Genomic DNA, 24,493 nt, shown 5'->3' with positions numbered 1-24,493 from the left:
GTATGATAAGCGCTAACTTGCATCCCATTACTTTAGACAGTTAACATATGAATGAAAAATATGAGACATCAGTTGAACCAGTTTTCAAAAAACATTTGATCCATTTAGAAGTGGCTTTTTCTTCTGACTCCCTTTAGTAAAGCGAGAGACCTTTAGAGGTACAGTAATCTGTGAGAAATTTGCATCATTTACTCTCTCTTAAACAGGACATCTAAAACATTGCTAATAGACATCTTTTTATGGATATAATTTCAACCCATGAACTATAATTGAGTCTGAATGACTGCTGTTGGCAATAGAACTGTTCCAAAGAAGCCAGACCCTTATCATGTACTCTAACATAGAAGGAAAAAAGGCACAAGCTCTGCTTTATCTTTCTACCTACCAAGGCATTATCTGATTAATCTCAAGAACAATAATTGATTAAAAATGTCCTCATTTCAGTAGAAATTTTCCAACTTGAACCATATTATAAAGATACAGATTTGGCCTTAGGATTTCCTATCCCATTTCATATATGTCGTATAATTTCACATCAATAAACAAATCAGAAAACAAAAAAAGACAATCCTTTTACCACAAAAAAGTAGCATTTAAAAAAACTGCATCACTGAATGAGAAATGCAAAAAATGTAAAGGTACAACCAGGATAGGTTTCATTGGTTTTAATTACTGACCAAAACACAGCCACAAAGTATTTCAAACAAGCCTAGAGAGTGATTTAAAACTGTGCTTATTACTTGGTTTTGGCTAATCTGTAGAATGCCTCCTCAGGATAAGGTACCAGCTGCTTATTTGACTTCATTGTAGTGGGGGCAGGGGTGAGTAGTGAAGTTCCCAGACACAGCCCGCTGAAGTAATATAAAGAAATAGCAAATGTGATACTTTCGAAGAGAAGCCAGAGAAAGAGAAATGAACCTAGTGGCATAAACCATAGTCAATATCAAGTCAAACAAAAAAAAAAAAAAAAAGAAAAAGGTCAGTAAAAAGATTCAAGAATCACTAGGCATAATCATGACAGCATCCTTCAGGCAGGGTGCAAGTGAAAACAGGAAACAGGATAGGCTGAAAAACATGGAAAAACATTTAAGGGAAGACAAAAGGTACAGTTTTTCAAGGTAGCATAGATTTATTCTTGAGAAGAAATTAGAAAACCGGATCCATATGATGAGGTCTTTTCTGCATTTCAAAAAGCAGTCAATAGAATTGGAATGGTGATGAGTGGGAAATGATATTTCTCTTGTATTATGAGATCATTTATGATCTTATCTTTTCATAGCTTTGTTCATTCCTTGTACAGGTTCTCATATTCTGAGATGTATGGTTCTTATGGTTACTGCACCAGGCTGGTTAAAGCACCAAGACAAAACTCAGGAACAGGATTGAACAGGAGAGTTCAATCAGCACCACAGATTTGAGTTGTAGAAGGTTATGATGCTAGGAGGAAATTTTTACAAACTATGAATTGTTATTTCTTTTAACTTGCATAAAAGTTGATGTATTGTAAATTGTATATCCTTTTAATTTAAGAATTGTTATTTCTAAGAGAAGTTGTAGGGGAACTAAAGAAGCTTGATGGATATTTACAATGAACAGACTCAAAATATTGAGGAACCACTTGAACAGGAACCTTTGCACACCTTTGCAAAAACAACAGATCTGCCCAAGTATTCCTCAATTTGAAAAGGGAAGCTATAAAAATTATGTTTAAAAATACTTAAAAGAGTAAAATGTACATATGTGGTATGGGGAGTCAGCAATTCTATGGGAAGTCAGAGCAAATACACAATTATCAGAAAAGAAAAAGTTTGAGAAAGGGCAATAGGAGCTCAGTAAGGCAAGAACAGGGTTTAAGAGGTATCACTTGAAAGGCTGAACCCAACTCTAACCTCAAAGGAAGAATCCTAGTAAAACAAAATACTCAGAAAAGCAGGTCCTTCAATTGTCCCAGAATCAGTAAACCTCCCTGAGTGAGCCTCAATCTCCAGTGCAGATCAGATTGTATGTATGAATGTCTACATGCACATGCAGATTTTGCTACACAATCAAGAGTAACTGAAGGAGTTTCTCATGGTAGAGCTGTTCTTACAGTAATCCACTGGATAGTGCTGCCAATGCTTTAGAGACAAATTATAGAAAAAAGGAACAAATAAAAGTACGTGCACTATTTTTCAATAAACCGCAACAGCCTACTCTAATCTGTAGCTGAATCCCAACCTGAATGTTTTAGAAAAGAAAATAGCTAAAAAAGTCCAACTTACAGGAGGGGACCCTTGGGAGTTAATACATACACACATATAAATTTATATATCCTACCATTACACAAACTAACAGGCTCTGCACTATGACTGCCTATAGAACATCCAGAATTAAGACTGGCCCACAGGTCAGGACACTAAGAACTACAGTTTTAGAAAACAAGAGTACACACAGAACTTCGCTACTCCACTGTGTATTCACAGACTTGTTTCCTAAATCAGCTTATTTCCACATTAAAAAAACCCCAAACAGAAAATAACTGGAAGTGCATCAGAAACTATGTCAAAGATGATGAGCAGTCTAGAACCATTTGCATATCAGGAACAATTAAGTAGATTAAGGCACTTCATACTACAAATGACAACTGAGGCTTATCTGATGCAGCCAACAGAAACACTGGAGGAATGGAGAAGGCTGAGGGTGTCCTCAGAACAATCTACACCCTCTTCAAGGGGAGCAGTGGAACAGGAGGTGCTGGGCTCCTCTCTGGTGACGAGACAGCACCACACTGAACAAAACTGAATGACAAAAAACTGAATGAAACCGATTTTGAAATTTTGTTCTTTCCTGGACTTTCCATCTCTTAATCAACTACTTTTGAGGGGTATCCATCTGCTTCCAAAATCTCTGAAGAAACTGCACAGAGGGTCTTGTTCGCTACCCTTTCCCTTCTACAGCTATCTCACCTATAAATTAAAGAATCTTTGTGCAACTGCTAATAATTAGAACAATCATTGTACATATTTTATTCCAGCTGTTTTAGCACATTGAGAGATACCTTACCATCAAATCAAACTTCTCATGACTCCTAGACAACTTCCATTGCTTGCTTCTTTGCCCAAGGACATCCTTCTGCAGGCCAAATTTCACGTGCCAATAACTCTCCTTGTCTTTGCTACCAAACTGCTGATTAGTTTTATTTCCTTATAAAACCTTTGTAACAAGTTACACATTATCAAAGCTGGTTTGTCAGCCCATTGTCAGCCTTGGATACCAGCTCATATTCTAAAATACAAGAAAGGTACTTTTTTGTCTTTATTTTCTCTCCTATCATGGTGTCACCTCTGTCCCTGTCAGAAAACTTTTCAATGTCCTCAAGAAGAGCCCCTTATGAGTAAGAACCCATAAAAACTTCCTACAGTGCTGAGTCCATATATCCAAGGGCAATGGAATGCACAAATAAGCACTGAACCTCCCACAGATCGGTCTCCAAACTTTTTGAGTACTTTGTGCAAATACTTTGGAACAGGGTTCAAGTGCCTTATTTTCAGGAAAGGTGAAATAAAAAGGCCCTTGCCAATAACCCCTCAGAGTACAACACTGCAGTATACAAGTACTGGAGCATCACAGAGGACACTAACATTTGATTTTTTTATCTTTTTGAGAAAAATTTGAAGTACCTATTAACTGCAATTTCTATCAAACACATACTAGTACTTAATTATTGTCAGGAATCTCACAGCAAATCCTATCGCTGAGCCATGTGCTCTTATTGTCATTTCCAAAAAGGCTTTAGCAACAAAATGCTCATCTATGCATTGAGTCCATTGTGCTCTGCTCTCCAAGAAACATTTTATTACCAGATTATTACTGCTTTAAGAAAATTTGAAATATTTGTTTCATCTTCATAATCACTTGGAGTTTGATTTTGCTGAATTTATTAATTTGGCAGTGGTGAATCCAGTGAGGAAGTTAACACTTCTCCATTACTCCAATAAGTAATTCATATTGTTAAATTCTGAATAATTTTACTCCCAAAGTTGAGCAATTATCTTGTAGGCTCTGCATTAAAAAATGCTTTTATATCAGTATCTTTTATATCTATATCTGTACCATGGACCAGACTAAGTAAAACAAATCCCAGTAACTCATTTAATATCTTTTGTTTCACTAGAAAATAGGGGGAATAATCTAATTTAACTCACATACCACATCATCCCTTCAAGATACTGTCATGAAAGCTGGTGTTTTTTTGGAATATAACTCTCCTCTCACGACATTATTTCATTACTTATACTTGCAATTCAGTATAAAAAGAAAATACAAAGTGAAGCACAATTTCTGTAAAACTACAAACACACTAGAGAAGGGGAGAAAAAGCCTCTAACAAAAGTGTCAGAAGGTGGTAATGTGATTTATGAACACTGTGGAATAATGATAGAAGATGGTTAATGTCTGAAAATGTGAAAATGCAAACTGTATCCACTTATAGTATTACCAAAGTGTTGAATTTTGTGATTAACATCTCATTGCTTGAATCCTAAATTTATTGTGTGTAAAAACATTCTCAAGGAAATCTAATACCAAAATCTAATATCAAAATCAAATTCCTCTTAGAACTATGCTACACAACGTTAGATTCAAAATACTTGTGTGAATGTTCAGAAGGAATTTGCAAGTGCTAATCTAATCATTGATTCCCACTGAAGTAGTATTTTACCAACTTATACAACTTAGATACTTCCTCTTTGGCCTTTGTTACTAATAATATTTGACATTTCTACTTCCTAGTAGTCCCACAGTGTTTCTAGGATTTATTTCCAGCAAACTAAGTTACTGCCCTTGACCAGAGAAGCAGGCACAGTACCTCACACTCATCTCCAGATGCCCTCATCAATAGACACTTTCACATCTCATTTAGCACTTTCTCCGCTCTAGAATCACACTGATTCTTATTTCAAGTTTAGCCTATCACTGGATGGCTGAGTTAGTAAAATTATTCTGATCATGAAATCACAACTAGAGTCAGTTCACAGCTTTCCTGCACTTTTAGTGAAACAAAGAATTAGAACAGTTGATGATATGAAGATCCTTTTCACTGTCTCCCCCAGAAACATTAAGTGGAAGAATAGCTTTAAAATAAAAAATAGTCAGAAAATTTAGGACCAGTTCTTAAGAGGAAACATATGAAATTTAATATTAGCATTCATAGTTCCATATATCAGCAGGGATTTACACTGTTCAATAAACAGATCTAACAAATTTAGTTACCAGATGCTGATATATTATTGTCATTTGAGCACAGCCAGCTACATCCAATGTTTCTCAAACAATAAATACTTTTGTTTTATATTAGACATCTGAAAAATAACAAACCTGTTATTTCATTGCTGGCATTTTAAAATACTAAAACACTGATATCTGGATTCAACTCAGAACTCGGATTCCTGACTTTTCATCCTTTTTGGAAAAAAAAAAGCCACCACTGAATTAACACTCTTACACAGGAGTGTTATTTATTTCATATTTATATTTTAAAACAGTAACACATATGGCCATGTTTCAATTTTGTGGAAAACGGGAGATCACAAAACCAAAAGAAAACACAGTGAACAATAATAATATCTGCCTTTGACCTAGATCCCAAACTAGCTTTGTGAAATATTTATTTTGTGCTACAGAATCTTTTGCATTTCACTACCTACATGTTCTCAAGAAAAAGTTATTCTTCAAAAAAAGAAAAGCAGTGATCCACATCAGCTCATCTTACTTCTAACATGTAAGACAGCAAGTTCTAACTCACAGCTTCTGCAGCACTTTTATTTTTCCCCAAACACTGACAGTCATTCAACCATTAGGACCCCAGCCATGCATAGAATGAAATATGAATAATAAATGGAAAAGTAAAAAGAAAACAACTCCACACCCTCTTGAAAGCACAAACCAGAAATCTGCCTTTTCTTTAACGAGAATATTATTTTCAAATACAGTCTGTTTCAATCTGGGGAGTGAAATCAGGCAGCTCCACCTTATTGTGGCCTTTCAGTAACTAAGTGGAGCTGCTCATAAGAGAGTAACTTTATCAGGGTCTGTACTGATAGGACAAGGGGCAACAGCTTTCAGTTGAGGAGGGCAGGTTGAGATTGGACATAAGGAAGAAATTTATGATGAGGGTGGTGAGACAATGCTGGAACAGATTGCCCAGAGAAGTTGCAGATGCCCCATCCCTAGAAGTGTTCAAGGCCAGGGTGGGACTACTTTGAGCAACCTGGTCTAGGGGAAGATGCCCTGACCATGGCAGGGAGTGAAATGAGATGATCTTTAAGGGTCCCTTCGAGCCCAAACCATTCTGTGATTCTAGCACAGATTTCTAGCTATAAGTGACACAAAATGGTTCACTCCATGCCACCCCAAGGCATTAAGGAACTTTTAGCCAAATTCTGAGACTTATTATCATCATCCTCTAGAATTTCACTTTTCTAAAACATACAGTTGGGAGTAACAATTGAGTGATCCTTGAATTTTTTTTTTTTTTTCCTTAAAATACTGTGAAGTTTTAGAGAGAAAGGCTGTTTTAGTTACAAAACCTCCTTAGAGGTGTGCATTAACATCTATTGAGTCATAGGAAGGTTTGGGTTGGAAGGGAACTTAAAGATCATCAAATTCCAGCTCTCTTGCCATGAGCAGGGACACCTTCCACTAGAACATTAACACATGTTTAAGTGTTTAGTTTTGTTTTAAGTCTTTAGTTAACCAGAAATCAAAATTCATATTTTGGTTGCTATCATTTATAATGCACTGATTCAAGTTGGGAATACAAGTGCACTAAAGAAACACTGATGCCTGAAGAGTTATATTTTCTAGTTTTGCACCTTAACATCATATTAAACACCATGGATCCTTCTAAGCTTGCTATCACAATAAATTAAAAAGCAACTGGTATGATCATTTTATACAGTTGCTTCCAGAAAAGAATTTAAGATCAGAATAAAAACAAACAGAAAACAGACTTTCACCACTTTCCCTCTTTGTTGTACAGAAGTGGGATTATGTCAAAATAGTTTAACTGCTCAGCATGAACACTATAGAAAATAGAAGTGCTGTGATTACCTCTGAAGCTCATCTTTAATAGTATTAGGGACAAAAACTTGGGGCAAGGTGGGGAAAAAGGAAATAGCTGAAGGAAGCAGCTGTATCCTCCAAGATCAACAATAAGAAAAGAACATTCCTGAATGTAAAGCTTGCAACACACACAGAGCTCTCCCAGAACAAATTCCATCCAGTCACCCCCAAAACCTTACTTGGCTCTAGAGTAAAAAAAAACTTGTCAAGAAAATTTGGAACAATCCAGAAAAAAAGAACACAGATGCCAAACCACAACCAATAGGCAAATACTTACCCCACAGGAATGTCTGCACATAAGCTAGATTTTCTGTATGCAAACACAAAAGTACTGTTCCATACAAAATAAAATTTTGTTATGGATCTAAAAATAGATTTGATAAGATGTATTATATCCAGTTCCCACATGTCTGATAAGGAGCAAAAAAGGCATAAATTAGTACTTTTTTTTTCTTTGAAACTATTCAGGAGTAATAAAGGTTTCAAAAGTGGGAACTTAAGCACACTCAACAAGATGTTTCATGTATCAAGGCTGGTATCATAAAACCATTCTGCAGATCACAAAGAAAGGTTAGAATCAAGGTTTTAGACTTTGTTTTGCGAGTCTTCTGAGGCTTTGCTTCAACTTCTCCTGGGTATCTCAGGGATGCTGCCTATTGAAACTGTTTTATCCAACACTGAGACAAAGCCTTTAAAGCTTTGCTTCAACAAAAGTATTATCCATTGAAATCCATTTCTGCTAAAAAAGAATCAGAGCATTATAACTGAGTTTGAGATCTTCAGCTCAATGGCTGTACAATCTCAGTAGCAACAGAATTGAACTTCACTTAAGGAACATGCTAACAGAGCAATTTAATTTGAGAGAAAAGTGTCTTGGAGTTTAAGATAAGCCTTGAAGTAAGGACAAGTCAAACAGACACTTTTTCACTTTCCTTTAGAATATATGTGAAAAATGGTGATGACAAAACAACCTTTTACTGTCATCTTCAAATCAAACAGTAATAACATTTATATTTACTCTGAAGACACTTCTAGAGCTGTAGACCAACTATGCTGGATTCTGTAAACTGTGTAACAGTATCTCCTGCATAAAATACAGATTTGAAAAAATAATTTACCAAAATCCAGAGGACAGAACCAGCAATGCTAGAAATGTAGTACTCTAAAAAACTATTTACATATGCACATACTAGGTACTAACAGTGTAAAGTAGTTATCGTGCCTTGGTGACAGAATGTGACCAAACAATAGCTTCTGTGCCCCAGAAATATTAGCTGAAGGACATGGAAAATGAAATAAACTTGAATAGTACTGCAAATGCATCTGTACTGAGCATCCATAGCAGAATCGTTACAGACAACTGTGGCAAAGTTACAAAAAGCTATTTAAAAACTAACAAAAAAAAACCTGCAAAAACACCCCCTCTAAAATCAAATGAGGTCTCCAATTTGAAAGATCTCTTGTATGGCTGATTGCAGTGCCAAGGGGTGAACCTTAGTACATAATTAACATTACTCAGAACATTAAAATCAAGAAAAGCAGAATACATATATATTTTTACACAATATTACAAAATAGAAGAACAATGATTTGATGATTGAGAGAATTTTTTTTCTCCCAGGACACAATCCACAGTAAGAATAATTTCTTTAAATTAAGATTCACTCTGATTTGCATTTGAATTATTGTCAGGATACATGTAACTAAGCAGATCTATATAAATGGAATATTTCCTTAGTGCTGCTTCTTCTAATATGCTTTATCACCTGAGGTAAAATGCTTCAGGGTATTATTCAGAAATTAGTTTGAGAAATGCATTGAAACAAGAAATTAGTTTACAACTTTCATTCAGAAATGCAAGTTTCAAGTTGCATTAACAAGAACTGCACACAAAACAAAAGATTACCACAGCTAACAGCAACACTTAGGTACTGCAGAATACAGCTGTACTCTGTAATATAAACAGTTATGAACTTTATTTAGGTTTTGTTTTCACACTTCAGAACTTGAAGGAGTTGAAACTGTCATCTCAGTACTGCAATGAAGATGGAGGATGTTAGAGTAAAATAAAATATCTGTGACAAAGAAAAACAGCAAAAGCAGTAGACGTTGCCTACTCCCAAACAAACAAAAGCCACTTTTCACAAAGTAAGTGCCACTCAGACAAGAAAATCTAAATTCTACCTCCAGAGCACTTCTGTATCATTTCATCATGACTATGAAAACAAAGCAGTAACATAAAAAAAAAAGCATACTGTATAAGTTGGAGATACTGTCTAAAATCCATGACAATCCAGGTAACACATTTCCTGCTTTGAACTCCAAACACAGACTGCACCTAAGTAGCAATACAAGGCTAGAAATCAAGTTGCTCAAGTAGGATTGAACATCTCCTTCCTATGCTGTGCACTGCTTCTTGAGAAAGGCAGCGTTCAAGTTCCACAGGGCCATGGTTAGTTCAGTCCAAATGAACTCAACTTTCATCAATAAACAAAGGTTGTTTCCCCAACCTTTTTCTCTTCTTTTGAGAATCCGTATATTTTAGTGTGTTTTGTGTTATATCTGGGGGAGGAATTTTATTTGAAGGGAGAAGCTTGAAACACATTCAAATGAAATTCCACGTACCTGGACAAAGCAGGAACAGGTACTCCTCTTGCTCGGATTGATGCTTTGCCACGGACAACTGGAACTTCTGCACTTTCTGAGCCACCATTTAAATATGTTAATTCTTGAAGCTGTGCCTGTCTGATTTCATCATTGTAGTCCTAAAACAAGGGGGAGGCAGAGTGAGAAAAAAAAATCAAATTGTTTACCCACCTCTGTCAGCAAACTCTTAAAAAAGTTGAACATTCCACTGAAAAAGTTTAATGTGCATAGTAAGATAAAAATAACATTCAGTCCAAACATTATTACAGAACTCTACATAATAACTGCCATTTTTGCTCAGGCATGTTTTTTTCTTTCCCTTTGCATATATTTTTATGTAGCTTTACCAATTAAAATGGCAATGTTAAAATGCTGCAGAGATAGGAGAACACCAGAAAAAAATATCAAGATCCCGTATTCTGAACTGAGATCCAGTTTGTAGTTCCAGCTGTAGAATGACTGTGTGGTAAAATCAGAAAAAAGAGGGGAGAGAGTACAGTAGTAGTAGCAAAAGAGTAGAGAAAAACTACACTGATGAGAACAGCACATAAAAATGGAGTAGATTAGGAATCCACACTTTAAAAGTCAGGAGTTACAGAATAAACACATGAATTCATTCAATACATACAAGAACTATTATCTAATAAGAAGAGCTCAAAAAATTAAATTCTGTAATATGCAATGGTAAAAATGCCAAGGACATATGACTTCTTTCTGTCTCCACAAATCCTCTGCTCTCAAGGTCTAGCAAAAAGAAAGCTCAGGTGTTTACACACAGAATTAATATGGTACTTCTCAAGCACAAGTTTTCAGGGACCTTGAGTCAACCTCTGAAACAAGCAGAGCACACAGGAATAACACAGACAACTCTTGAGATAGAAGTATTTTTCTATCATTTCTCCTCCACTTAAAGTGAGCCACGCAGAATGCAGCCATAAAGGTGAATTAAAGATAATTATTTTACCCAAGGTGCAACTGTACTGAGTATCAAAATATTAATAGGTACTCCCATAGGAACAAAGGGATACTCCAGATACAACAGCTCTTCTGCAAATCCTCCCATTTCAAGAAAAAAGGTTTATTCTAACACCACCCATTTTACAATTCAATGACAACACAAAGAATCTGCATCTCACTGCAAATCTGAGTTTATTACATTTATTCACTAGTCAGGGACCAAAAGATTGTCAGGCAGTCTTACAGACTTTGAAACATAACCCTGCATTGAAAGAAGATTAAAACTTCCATGAATTCAAATCTCTCAATTATCCTTGAAATATTCTGCTTCTCCTAGACTTCTATAAAAGGAAATAAAGTTGTCCTTTATATGCCATTGCTGAAGAATGTTACTGATGTTTAAAGAAGAAGCACTGTAACAGCATTTTGTCCAAACTGCCTTAAATAGGTTCTGAAATTTAACTCCCAACTGCCCACCTGAGATCATCCTCTATTTAGCAGCAGAAACCAAATACGAGAAAGGTCTAGAAGACTGAAATAACTGCTTCAAATGACATAATTGAAGCATTTGATAAACAGATTTCATTATTAAATGGCCAGGACCCAATACATAGCCAATCCATCACAGGGAGTAGATTACAAACAGGAAACTGAACACTATTCTGACCAGCTACTGTACAGAAACCCACTTTGTATTTTTTATCTGTTGCTGGATCAGAACTGGCTACAAATGCAAAATTCTATGCCCTGTATAGAGAAAAACTTCAACCTTGATACAAAGAAACCCTGCCAAGAAACTGTACCACCAACATACAATATCAAAGTTCTGACAGCCTGTATCAGACGCCCTTTATAATTTCTTCACAAAACATCTTTTTCAGAACTGGGCCCCTGGAAAAATGCCTTTGATGATTTTATACTCAGTTAATTTAATTCCTTAGCAAAGACATGCTTGGGTTGCCACTGTGTGTGTTGGGTCCCTTTTCTTTTCTCCCTGATGCTTTCTCACTTTCCTGCAGCACATTACCAGACACAGCAGCAGCCTTAGGTCACAGAGAAGGGCTCTGCTGTGCACAGGACAGAACAGAAAACATGGCCCTTATCACACACGCCAGAGGCAGCAGGAGGATGCAGAGTGAAGGGGCAGCACAAGGCAGCCACGATAAGCTGCAGTGTTAATCCATTAGACACTGAAATGGATTCCTCAATTAAAAGTAGCAGATGGTCAATTTATGAATACTCACTGCTGGAAACAGCACACTTCAAGTCAAATTAAGCAGACAATAATCTTTTCCTCACCTAGACGATGGACATGGAAACTCTTTAGACTGCATCCCTCCTCTGAATATCTTAGGCAGTAGCAGCACTTGAATTTCAGTCAAATGCTGCTGCTGAATTTCAATTGAACAGGTGTACTCTGATTTTATGAATAAATTGACTAGCCTGACTAGCTACAGTCTTATCCATTAGCCATGGAGGCTGCATTTACATCAAGATCCATGCAAGACATTTTCATCCCACAAGTCTCCATACTTACATGATCTAACTAAACCTTTAAAATTTTATCTGATTTTCACCCAGCCACATCAACGCATTGGCAGCATCTCTTGGGATCACTCTAGCTTAAGACCTTATTTCAATTTATCACTCAAACTATTAGCAATGCTATTTATTTATACCATGTTGAGACAGATCCCCACAAAACCCTTTGCAGCTTTGCAAAGCACTCAAGTAGATCTTTATCCTTACACTGAGCAATCAATAATTACCAGGTTTCCAGCCACCTTTTTTTATACCTTACAGTTACTTGCCAGCTTAAGGAAAAGTCTGTGAAAGATTCCGAAGGCCACCAAGCTCTTCAAAATGCCATCAAAAGCTATTTAATCACATCTTACAAACCAAATGTGCAGAAGGTAGAACAGGCTACAGGAGAAGGTTGTGAATTCCGCTCACATTGTTATATAACTGGTATAGATTGTTCTCCCAAAGACATTTCTATATTTTGCTTTAAAGACAAGGAAAACGAACTCTGGTAACCAATGGCAAAGGGTAATTAGTGCTGTATCTGTCAGAAGACAAATGACTGCCACTACTCAGAAATTAAGCATAATAGACTAAGTTCTAATGGTCCAAACTGCCATAACCATAGAATCACAGAATGGTTTGGGGTGGAAAAGGCCTTAAAGATCATCTCATTCCAATTCTCCAGCCATGGGCAGGGAGGTTTTTTTCCACTTTCCACTAGATCAGGTTGCTCAGGGCCCCATCCAGCCTGGCCTTGAAACTCTGGCATAATACAGCAACCAGGGAGGGATGAGGTTGAAAGTACCTGGCTTTTTGACCTGACTGAAATAATTCTGAGATAACCAGTATCAAGCACAACACCCACCAATCTATACTCAAACAAGAGTGCTGACCAGAGTCTGGCCAGAATAAAGGGATTGGCTAATTTAAAGGAAAATGAAAGACTGTACTTAAAGTCAGAAGCCACAATTCTAACTACAGAAGGAAGTTAACACTCAAGGCAACGTCAGCACAGCCAAAAATACCCTCAAAACCAGTTCTTATGTTTTGGGTTGAGCTATGCCAATAGTTTAAATGAAATTACACCACTGCAGCTGCTTGAGGTTAAACTTCAATGCAAGGATGCTTGCCCATGGATCTGAAGATCCAATGAGAGAGGCTGAGGCATTTTTGCTATAGTCAGCTACCAGAAGGATATTCTGTATTCTAGCACCAAATGTGATGTTATATTCAGCACTGATCTGAAAGATGAACAATAACCGTATTCATAAATTTGACCTAGCATCTAAAACTGTAGGAAGTCAGAGACCCTACATTGTATGGATAATGCAAATTATGATCATAATCATATATATTCATAGCAAGACATCTTTCCTGAAATAAAACAGGTAATTTCTTAAGAAAGCCACAACAGACCTTGGAGAAAATAAAAACCAAGTTGCACTTGGCAGCAGTGAACCAAACACTATTTCTAAAGGAAAAGCTGCTGCTCCTTCAGTAGCTGCTGCAAGGGGGGAGGGGGCAGGTGAAAGAGATTAGGGCTTTTAGAGCAATTCTGATAGGCTTACATTTGAAAAGCCAAAGGGAAATTAAAACAGTGTTGGCTTGATCCCACAGTTCAGGAAAGATTATGTAGCATCAGTTCAGCTCAGTATAAGATGCAATGATCAAAAATAAAGATGGAAAAGTTTATAACACCAGTCAATGAGATTGCTCATTATCAGTCTTTAATTCTACTGGCTTAACACACTAATGACCAGGTGTTGATAAGATTACTTCATTTATGTCAACATTAGGGAAATCAAGCTGAATGAAGAAAAATAAGACCTCTGATGGAGGGGGCATGGGGATCAGACACATCCTTGCTTCCAGCACATGCAAAAAACCATTTATCAAATTGAACATATTTCTATTTAAAAAAGTGCAGCTGTTTGCTGTCTACAACAGCCAAGAATTTAATTCTTCCTTATCCCTCCACACCCTTAAATCATGAATCATGTAAACAGAGTAACCTTCATTATGACAGCCCAGCATTCCTAAAAATATTCTGTTGAGTATCCACTGTTGGATCAGTTAGGATGCCTGAACAGTAGTATGCTTATTCAGCTCTTTTCATATGCATCAAGAAAAAAGAAATTTAGAACCTGCAGAGAAATGTACAATGTGATGTTCGATTTTTTTTTTTATGAGAACATAATGCCCAGGACATCTTTGGTTTTTAACTGTCCTAAAGTACACCTGCATTACGGTTACTTCACATCAGGACATATTCCTAGTGAACCTCCTGACAACTGTTATTTATCACGCTTTGGTTCATACCACGGTGTAGTATTGGGGCTCATGATCTCGCTTCATTCAGACAAAAACAGGTCAGAAGAAACACTCAAGGAGCACACAGTCACCTGGGACCTGGTTTCATAAGATACTTTGACCTGGAAGAGACCCACAGAGATCCTTCAAGTTGAAATCATGGCCCTGCACAGGACACCCCTAGAATCCCACACCATGTGCCTGAGAGTACTGTCCATTTCTTGAACTCTGTCAGGTTTGGTGCTGTGACCATTTCCCTGGGGACCCTGGTCTGGTGCCCAACCACTCTCTGGGTGGTTTCATAGATGTGGACTAGGTTTGGTACAAACTATGATTCCCAAAATACATACAGCAGCACTGTTAAACCATCAGCACCAACTACTGTACAAGAGACATCCCCAACTGGTCCCCAGTACAGCATGCTGACTCCACTCAGACATTTACAAGTTGCTGTCACTCAGATACATGCCTCAGGAAACTTTCCTTATCCAGGTCCCCACACTTCCCTGATCTAACACAAATAAAGACTAACACTTGGGTAACATTTTCAGCAGTAAAAATAAACAGAAGTCAATGCACCTTGAGAATGCTTTGCTTTCTATACTAATCCTTTGATCACCAATATAGACTGAAGAAATGTTCACTCAAGAGCTGAAATAGCTGGAAACTTCACACACAATCACCTCAAGTGCTCCAGAGCTTCCTAAGAGAGGCTGGATTTTTTAAGCAGTTTAATACTGCAAAGAAGTGAGGCTGGTTCTTACATGAGGAGCAGATGAAGTTATCTTTTTATGGAAGACATTATAAGCCCATTACCTAGACATATCCCAAACCTGGAGTACAAAATTGTACTGGAAACCAGATGTCATTTCTTATATTCATATAACAGAAGCTGAAGTATACACCAGAAAGCAAGTACAGCTCGTGTATCACTAGTATTGTGATAAAAATAAAGATACAAGATAAACCTGTATTGATTCTCAGCACTCAACACTAAATCAGGATTACAGGTGAGAGAAATACTACAGCTTCAAATATAGTAATTCTTAAACAGAATTGATGCTTCACATGTACCAAGAAGCCAGAAAAGGCACACATTTACAGATTTTTTACAATTATCTGTAGTCTGCATATACTTTGCATATGACTAGTTAAGCAAGAATAAGTTTCTCTTTTACTGTAGGTCAGGTCATGAAATCTGTGTGGACAGTTACACATTCACCCAGCAACTGCTTGTATCAAAATGCAAAGTATTTGACAATTAATTTCTTTCATAAATTAAATTAAGTAACAAGACCTGACCAATACTGTGCACTGTTCAGAATGATAGTTTGGACTGGAACATCATCCAGTTCCAACCCCCTGCAATGAGCAGGGACACCTTCACTAGACCAGCTTACTCCATTTTAGAGATGAAACTTCTCACTCAAGACTACCAGAATTCTCAATAAAAAAAAAAAAAATACTTACAGGGATGAGGAACTTCTTGATTTCTTCCAGTGCATGTCCCATTCTGGCATATGCTTCTGCAGGTGGAGCAAACACTTCAATTAAAACATGTAGGTCATCATTTAGGTGGAAATACTTTGCCTCTCCACTTTTTCTTAACTCTTCCTCCTAGGAAATAAGAAAAATGGTTTTACTCATTCTTGTTCAAAACACTCTAATGCAAGTATTGAAGTTTCTCCAGAGGAATTTGCAGACACTGTTCACTCATATTCAGATGCCTACAACTGAAAAAGTAACATGAAGAGCCAACAGCTTCTGCTCACATACAGAAACTGTAGCACGAGGAGGAATGCTTCCAAGAGTTTTTCCAGATGCACTAGTTTCATGAAGAAGACACTCTTTTCTTGAAAGTCTACAGAAACAGGTTTGATCTAATATTCCACACGAGCAAGCTACTTTTACTATTTTGAAATAAAATATTATTTCAATCTCAGTATTACTATGCTGCTTTGATACTTATTTTCTGTTCTCACTGAAGTTTTTATCCAAGGAGTGCATCCTTCACAGAACTGTGCTATTTGGACATAAAGCTAACAGCATATGAGATGAGGGAAGAGAGTATTAGCAAAAAGAGCTCACCAGCTATTTCAGAAGCAAGCTTATTTCTTTCATCTTCCTTCACCCAAGCCAATTCAATGACTGCAAAGCTGAGTTCAATAGAGTGAAGCAGAGCTCAGTTCTCAAATACTGACATTCACATGCAAGATATTCACAGACCAAAAGGACAGCACTTGCTTTTTCTTGGGCTGCCCCTTGCCCATGTGCACTTGACAGGTCCAAGGGATAAAACCAGCACTACAAATAATTTCAGTGTTTTATCAGATAGCATTATGTCAAATAATTAGCAGTTCTGCTGTCTAAAAAACTAACACTCCCCTGCAGTTTCCTGTATTTGGCAAGTGCCAGGTAAGCACTTCACTGTTTAGATTACTAAAGCTGAAAGTTGCAATGATAGCTGAAATCTCCTCCCCTGCACACCCCTAATTACAGGTTGAGTTTTATATGTGACAATCTATTTCTGCTCCTCATGCATAACATTCTTATCAACATGATTTGTGTTTAACTATGAAAGTGTTTTTTTTTAAAAAAAACAGTCTAGATCACTGTCAGTGCACCCAGACCAAGAATATTAAGAGGTCACTCAGCAGGATTAGACTGTCAGCAAAATCATTATTTTACCAATACAAATAAGAGATTTTAAAAATAGAAAGTAACCTAATATAAATGCCACAGTTAAAATATTTTGTTTTAATAGAAACTGCTTCTCAGTTAAATACTTTAGGCATAGTTACTCAATATATGAGCCACAAGCACTGGAAGTTGAGTTCCCCATATACTGTTTTTTGGCATATACTTGCACTACACACTCCCTGTCCTTTTCTCCTAAAGGAGAAAAAAATCACTGTGTGGTTAGTTTGTGCAGAAGACAGAGTGCTAAGAAACCTCCTTTCTGTGTTTATCAATCAAGTTGGCTGATAACAGCAATAAGGAAACAAAGTCATAATTTTCTGCGTAGGACCTGGTAAAAAAAGCATTTCAGTAAGCACTTTTAACAAAACATACAGAATTTCATGGTTTTCTATAAGATCATTCCCATAACCAAACTTTTAAAGTAATTCTGTGGTTTTTTTGTCAATTTAGTTTTTATTATTGTATTTTATTTTAGTTCTGTAACATGACTTGGCAATGCTTCCATTAATTTCTCCATTAATTGCAAGGCAAGAAGTTTTTGATAACCCATGCAGGTACCTTCTAACTTGGGATATTCTGTAATTCTATGAAAACTCTACATGCTAAGGCTCTTATAACACCACACAAATGAAAATCAGCTCACTCACTGGCTACATCTCACAACCTTGAGAACACATGAAGCATTTCGGGTTTTTTTCACTTCCCATAAAGACCAATATAAAAGCCACATTGTTCCCATTCCAGTGTCCCTTTTTGACAGTAATTCAGATCCCATAAAATTCCATCTTGCATTACGTGACATCTATTGGCTTGGTTTGCCCACTGCATGTGGAATCTTGGCTTGACTAGCCAAAGAGAGACATTAACCAATAAACAGTATTAGGATCTCCTATGCTTTTTTATTTGTTCCAATTATCATTACAAGGTTTGTTGCCCTCCTCAGAAATTTAAGTTAAGTAACAAAATTCCACTGACATACTCAGGCCTTACCTTTGTCTTGTCCCTCATAGAACCTTTTCCCAAAATAGACATTTTTGTCAGTGTTTCTTCCTGTAAACGCTTTAGGGAATTACCACGTGGACCCAAAAGTTTTCCCACAAAGTTGAACTGTAAGAAAACAAAAAAAATAGAAACCCAACACATTAACTTCAGTGGATTTCTAATTGTAAATTAATGGGCAATGAGGAAATTAAAAGAGTATTTTGCTGAAACAACTTTTGGTCATAGGTGCAAATGATTAGACCATAAATTTAAAAAAAGAATTAAGTACAATTGTATAGTACAATTAATAGAATGTCAGTGGCTCCAACAACACAGAAGTATCTGAACTCAAGGATAACTTGGTGTCCACTACAGGCTGCCAGATCAAAGGGAGCCTGTTGATAAAGTCATCTTGCTCCAGCTAAGAGGAGGCATCGTGCCCAAGGCTTTTGTCCTGCTGAGGGACTCCAATCACCCCAACATCTCCTGGGAAAGTGGCAAGGCGAGCCACAGGCAACCCTGGAGACTCCTGGAATGCATGTGGGATAACTTCCTGAGCCAGGTAACAGACAGACCTACCAGAGGGGAGGCGATACTGGACCTGTTGGTCACCAACACAGATGAGCTCACTGGGGACACCAAGATTGGAGGCAGGGATGGTGCATTGGAAATGGATCACGTGAGGAATACAGCTGGGCTCCTGAGCTTTAAGAAAGCAGATTTCCTGCTCTTTGGGGAGCAGTGGGACCAGTAGGATATCCTGAGAGACTGCCCTCAGGGAAGAATATAGATAAGTCTGGATGTGTGGAGCTGGGGTGAGGAAGGCCCAGATGAAGCTGAAACTGAATCTGGCAAAGGACACAGAGTAACAGAAAGGGCTCCTCCAGATGTCCCAACCAGAAAAAGAAGGTTAAAAAGATGTTACCTCCCACTCCCACTGATAAATCACAATGGAAAACTGGTTACAACAGATTAGGAGGTTGAGGTACTAAACAACTGAAGTGACACAATCATGTTAAAAATATAGTTTTAGGCAGAAATAAAACTGCTGAACAGCAAGCAAGCTTAAGCTTTGTGGCCTCAAATTTATAAAACAGTTTGCAAGTTCTTTGCTTGTCCTTCTACTGCCGTGTCACTGAAGAGCCAAGATGGGCCAATCTCCCTGTTCAGCTGGAGTTATTTGAAAGGACTTCACAGTGGGGCAATGGCAGTCTCAAATCTCTTGTTCCAACACTGGAAATGCTGATGGAACAAAGGCCCAGCTGCACTCACCCTACAATGCAGAAAGTCTACAACTCCAGTAAAGCTTTTTTCTCTCAGCTTTAAAAAGACAAAAAGGAAAGCAAGCATTGAAGGTCAACTAAATATGAAAATAGAAGTTTATTCCCCTTACTAGTTTTAAGTTCAATTCCCAATGTAGAACTGTCATAATACTATTGAGAAAATGGCTCATAGATTAATATAGTCCACAGAAACTATTAAATTTAAGGCCTTGCATGAACCAGTCTTTTCTTAAATTACCAGGTCCCATCAAGAAATTCTCGGGAAATTTCTTAATTTTTTTTTTAATATAGGTCCTAAGATACAGTCAAGAAAAATATTAATCAGAAAGATTGAACAGATAAAAGTAGAAATTTCCCTTGCTGAGAATATTCAGGACTCAGGCCACTGATGGAGTCCTGTGCAATTTAATTTACCATCATTTCAACAGAAGGTTGAACATCTGAAGGTGCAGATGTTCTCTAGAGATTCCTTTTAACTTGGACTTCTGATTTTATTGTTTCTGAAGGTGTAAGTAAGGAGAGCAAACAAATTGAAACAATTTGTTACAAATTTGAACTTTGAGAGTCAATTATTCCCTATCAAGAGTTTCCTGAAAGGAAGCTCATAGTTTAGTGTAGCTCATAGTTTAGCTCAAAATAAAGCTTTCATGTAGTGAAATACCACCTCATTTTTTCAAGCATTACTTAAGATTACTTATGTCTACTTATAATAGCCTTTTAAGCTACTGGCAACAAAAAGAAGCAGTTCCTCTTTACTGCAGCTTAGTTAAAACCAAGTAGCTTAATGTTGTGTAAATCCAAAACTTGACCTACCAAACTTTAATACCTCCAAAAGTTGTCATCTTTTAAAAACCATGAAATCTCTAGTGCCAAAGTCAGACATTACAGAAGCTATACAAGGACTGCACAGATGACATATTCTAGACACATTTAATGAATATGAAAATGTATTGTCTGTATCCTGAGATCCATTGAACTATTCTTTTCTGTGCACTGAGACTCCAAATATTTGATTTGACAAGTCTGAAGCAAAAGAAGATTGTGTTGCAAGTTGAAATTCTGCTGATTTGAAAGCACAGTACCTCTAGGTGTAGCTTAAAAGCACAAAGGTTAGTAAAATACAGCTTACAAAGCAATCACAAAGCATTTTTGCTCCCACATAACAAAACTAAAAGGCTTTGGAACATTTCAGTTGATTAGTCCATAAATAAAACCCGTTTATGATATTGAAGGAATACTTTCAGTAGAAAACAGATTATTCAATTTGAGCAAGTACTGCATTTTGTTCAAACTATTGGTTTATCTCCCTTTTATATAAAATTGGAAATATCTGATCAAAGGTTTATTTTGAAATATTTCATAGATATAGAAACACTCAAAGTATCAGTCTCTAACTTGCTATTATTACTTATTCACTGCTTTCAATCAAATACCAGAAGGACCCAAACCTAAGTGTACAAATGCAGCACACAGTAAAACAAATTTTAGTTACAAAATCAGCAAATCCTGTTCATCTGCTGGTGTTACAGAAGTGAGTAAGCCTGGAAGATCCAGGTTAGCTCTTAGACAAGACTGCTCACATACAAACTGCATAGGTGCTTCCCATGTTCCACATTTAGGGTTTACTTGCCCCAAGAGCACAAGAACAAAGAACAAATTCAGGTTCATTATTGAACTGAAGCTTATAAACTATCTCTGAATTAAATACACTGGATAGCAAAAAATGGGACATCTGAGCAACTCTGCCCTTGTCAGACCAGTCACATCCAGTAGTGCTGGATGAGAATCAGACATGCCAGACTCTCCTCTTTACTCACCCCTCTCAATACACCAAAATCACCTCCAAACTGCTGTAAATACCAAAAATCATTCTCACCTTCACCAGCTTCAGCTTAATATGGTATTAAAGCAGTCACTGAATTCCAGGGCAAGCTGGTGAAGTTTTCAGTTCTACAGGACAGATGAACTCCACCACAGCATCAACCATAATCATGGATCACCTTTGTTAAATCAGAAATTGTCTCTGCACTAAGCCAGCTTCTAATGTATTAGGTAAGTACCAGTAAACTATGGACAATGGCATGTAAGAGAGGAGATAAAGTCCCCAATTCAAATTTGCACCTAGACCAGCTCCAAAGGATTTGGCAAATATGGTATCTGATGCAAAATTACAGGCATCTTTGCAAAAACAGTATCAAGATTCAGATTAACAGATCTGGGAGGAAACAGATAAAATGGGAAAAATTAGCACCTCAGCTACACTTGTAACCAAATATTGACAAATGGTACCCTCTGAACAAAATATCATCTGATAATACATTGGTTTGAGCAAAAGGATTCAAGATTTGAGAGGTATTCTTATTCCTAAAATCTATGATCACTGAAAGCACATCCTCCTGTACCTCTGGTTTACTTTGTGGGTAAAGATACACCATACAGTGCAATAGGCCTTCCTCAAATTCCTGGGACACAGGATTTTCTCTTGATCATGGTGTCCATTAGCTGGCAAATACTGGTTAACTGTACTGAAAGAATCTGTTTCTCTTTTACCAATTATCCTAAAGTCTGCAACAAAAATCTCCAATTTACAATACATCTTAAAAGGAAAACATCTTTCACAATAGAAACAAAATTATTATAAGGTTTTTGCTTCAAATATTTTTCCTTTCTTAGATGTTCATAAATCCTCATTTAAAGAAGCATTTTTTCAGTTATCATACAAAAGAGATTATGGGCATCACTGCATAGGACCCACTTCTTTAGAATCACCAAATCAAAACATGACTGGAACAGCTGTCTAGAGATTTGTTTCCTTATCACCACATCACTGCTTGACACTTTCCCCGGAAAACATTTCTGGAGAAACACAGTTACAAAGAACATTCAAAGAACATGGTATTATCTTTAGAACCATTTCATCTACTATATGAATTATAGCCAGAAAAGAAAAAAAAAAATAAATTAGTGCTAGTGCTACAGTATTTTTAAATGTATATATTACAGAAAAGGGGATATAATAGAAAAAGTAATCCTTGTTTATCCCCAACCAAGGCAAGTCTGCTAAGAATGGTTCATCCAGCTTAAAATACTTAGTGAAAGTATAAATGCTTGACCAAATGCTTTCCTGTAAAGCTTTAAGCACTCCGTTATTATTAAAGCCATAGAAAGCTTTCTTGACATATTAGTTTTCTGCAATGGTTTCTCTGTGACAGGGTCACTAGAAAAAAAATAAAAAGTTAATTAAGATTCAGGGCACTTTCCCTTAGAATGACCCGAAAAAAGGCAAACTTCAAGCTTTTTTTTCCTATTCATCTCAGAAAGTCTCTATAGAAAGGTAAATGCTTCAAGTATTTATGTTACACCACAAACTACTCTCCTTCATGTAACAGGGCAGTAGTTCTTTAAACATTTATTCATAGCAGAAAGCTTGGTCAATGTTACTATAAAGTTGCTCAGAAGTTATCCCTGTTATTACAATTGATGCTTGTTCCTCCACATCACTTCTGGTTATGCAACCACATTTTCTCATTTCTGCTTTAAGAAATCCTTAGAGCTGAGGTATTATGAAAAATAGTGCTTTCTAACTAGTCATGTGATTAAAATATTAATCCCTCTATGACTTTACATAACAACAGCAGATATATATGACAATGACATTTTAAAACAGGTATTTCACTTTAAAAGTTGAGCTAAAGGACTTAAATGGATACCAGTTCCATAAGTCAGTAACTTTTGAGAAAATATATTGAAAGTATCACTTTGGGGAATAACAGACCATTTCTTCCTAACTTCTGAGATTTACCCAGTATTTAAGTGTAGATCTATGAGAAATTTTTAAAATGGTAGCCTGTCAAAATGGAAATAATTATTCCCCACAGTTTTGACCCCTCTCATGGAAAACCATCATGATTCTATTTATCATCGATGGAAGCTATTTTCTTCACTTAACTCAGAGCACCCAAGTTCAGCAAACTGTCAAAGCAAAATCAGCGTTCTGAGACCAAACTACTTCACAATGCATATTCATTAAACATATGGGAGGGGGATAACACCTCCCTGCCTCAGAAGTACACAACAAAACTCTAAAACACCTTTCACAAGTGATGGATGGCTCTTCATGGCAGAGTTGGGACAGATCCACAGAGTCCCTCCACCAACACAACCACATCAGGACCTTCCTTGAGTGGCCAGCTAACCTATTATGCCTTTAAGTCTGTGCAAGTTGGATAATGATTTTCAAGCATGAAACACAATAGAAACACAGGTTTAAGGGTCACATTTCCACACATGACCCAGAGTCAGTTGAGGTATTCAGCTGATCAAACAGCAAGTCACTCTAACCTCAATGTCCTAAGCTGACAAGACCTCATTCCACTACCTGCAGCTTAGACATCCAGCATCCACATGGACTTCTATCTATAGGTAACTTGATTTAGAAATCAGTTCTACCTCAGAAAGTTGGCCCTTTTCCTGTAAGATTGCATAAAAGCACAACCTCTCTAATCCTTACTTGTAGTAGATGTCCCAGTTACAACAGGATTGCAGACAGCATTACCAAAGCTTATTCAAGCTTCACCTAAATACCTCAGATTAATTTCCGTATCACAGCACTTCAGGACTCTTGGAGGCATCTGCAGAGCTGGACCAAAGCTAAAACCTCTAAGACTCAACACAATCATATTTTCAAAAGATGTATCTAGGCCTGCAGTCTATAAAGGAGTTTCCACAATGTTTTGTCTTACCAGGTAAGACTATCTGTCACCGTATCAAGACATATTAAATCAGGAACTTTTTTTGCATAAGTCTGTAAATAACAAAGAAATTTATTCAAATGCACAACCAGCCTCAAGAAGAAACTGAGCATAACTCCTGGGACTAACCATCTTGAGTTATTTCATAGCACAGACAAAATTCAGGTTGTCTTGTTTATTCTGTCACCTTCTATCAGGGTGCAGATATGAAAAAAAAACCCAACAAAACACATTTAGACC

The 24,493-nt window shown here is 36.9% G+C and overlaps 1 protein-coding gene across 2 annotated transcripts in view; it reads right to left on the bottom strand.

Moving 5' to 3' along the window:
* KHDRBS3 (KH RNA binding domain containing, signal transduction associated 3) overlaps positions 1-24,493 on the bottom strand; it is a 90,288-nt gene that overhangs the window by 35,884 nt on the left and 29,911 nt on the right. For both annotated transcript variants that reach the window (XR_009277006.1, XM_058833414.1), the window contains exons 3-5: positions 18,229-18,345; positions 16,009-16,155; positions 9,727-9,866 (exon numbers count right to left, since the gene is read on the bottom strand). Coding sequence is in view for 1 of the 2 variants with exons in the window: in XM_058833414.1 (XP_058689397.1) it covers positions 9,727-9,866; positions 16,009-16,155; positions 18,229-18,345 (404 nt within the window). In the remaining variant the exon portion in view is untranslated. The remainder of the gene's footprint in view (positions 1-9,726; positions 9,867-16,008; positions 16,156-18,228; positions 18,346-24,493) is intronic.

Source organism: Poecile atricapillus, chromosome 2 (assembly GCF_030490865.1).
Source record: "Poecile atricapillus isolate bPoeAtr1 chromosome 2, bPoeAtr1.hap1, whole genome shotgun sequence".
In the NCBI taxonomy this organism is placed as follows: Eukaryota; Metazoa; Chordata; class Aves; order Passeriformes; family Paridae; genus Poecile; species Poecile atricapillus.
This window is presented reverse-complemented; position numbering and strand designations above follow the sequence as displayed.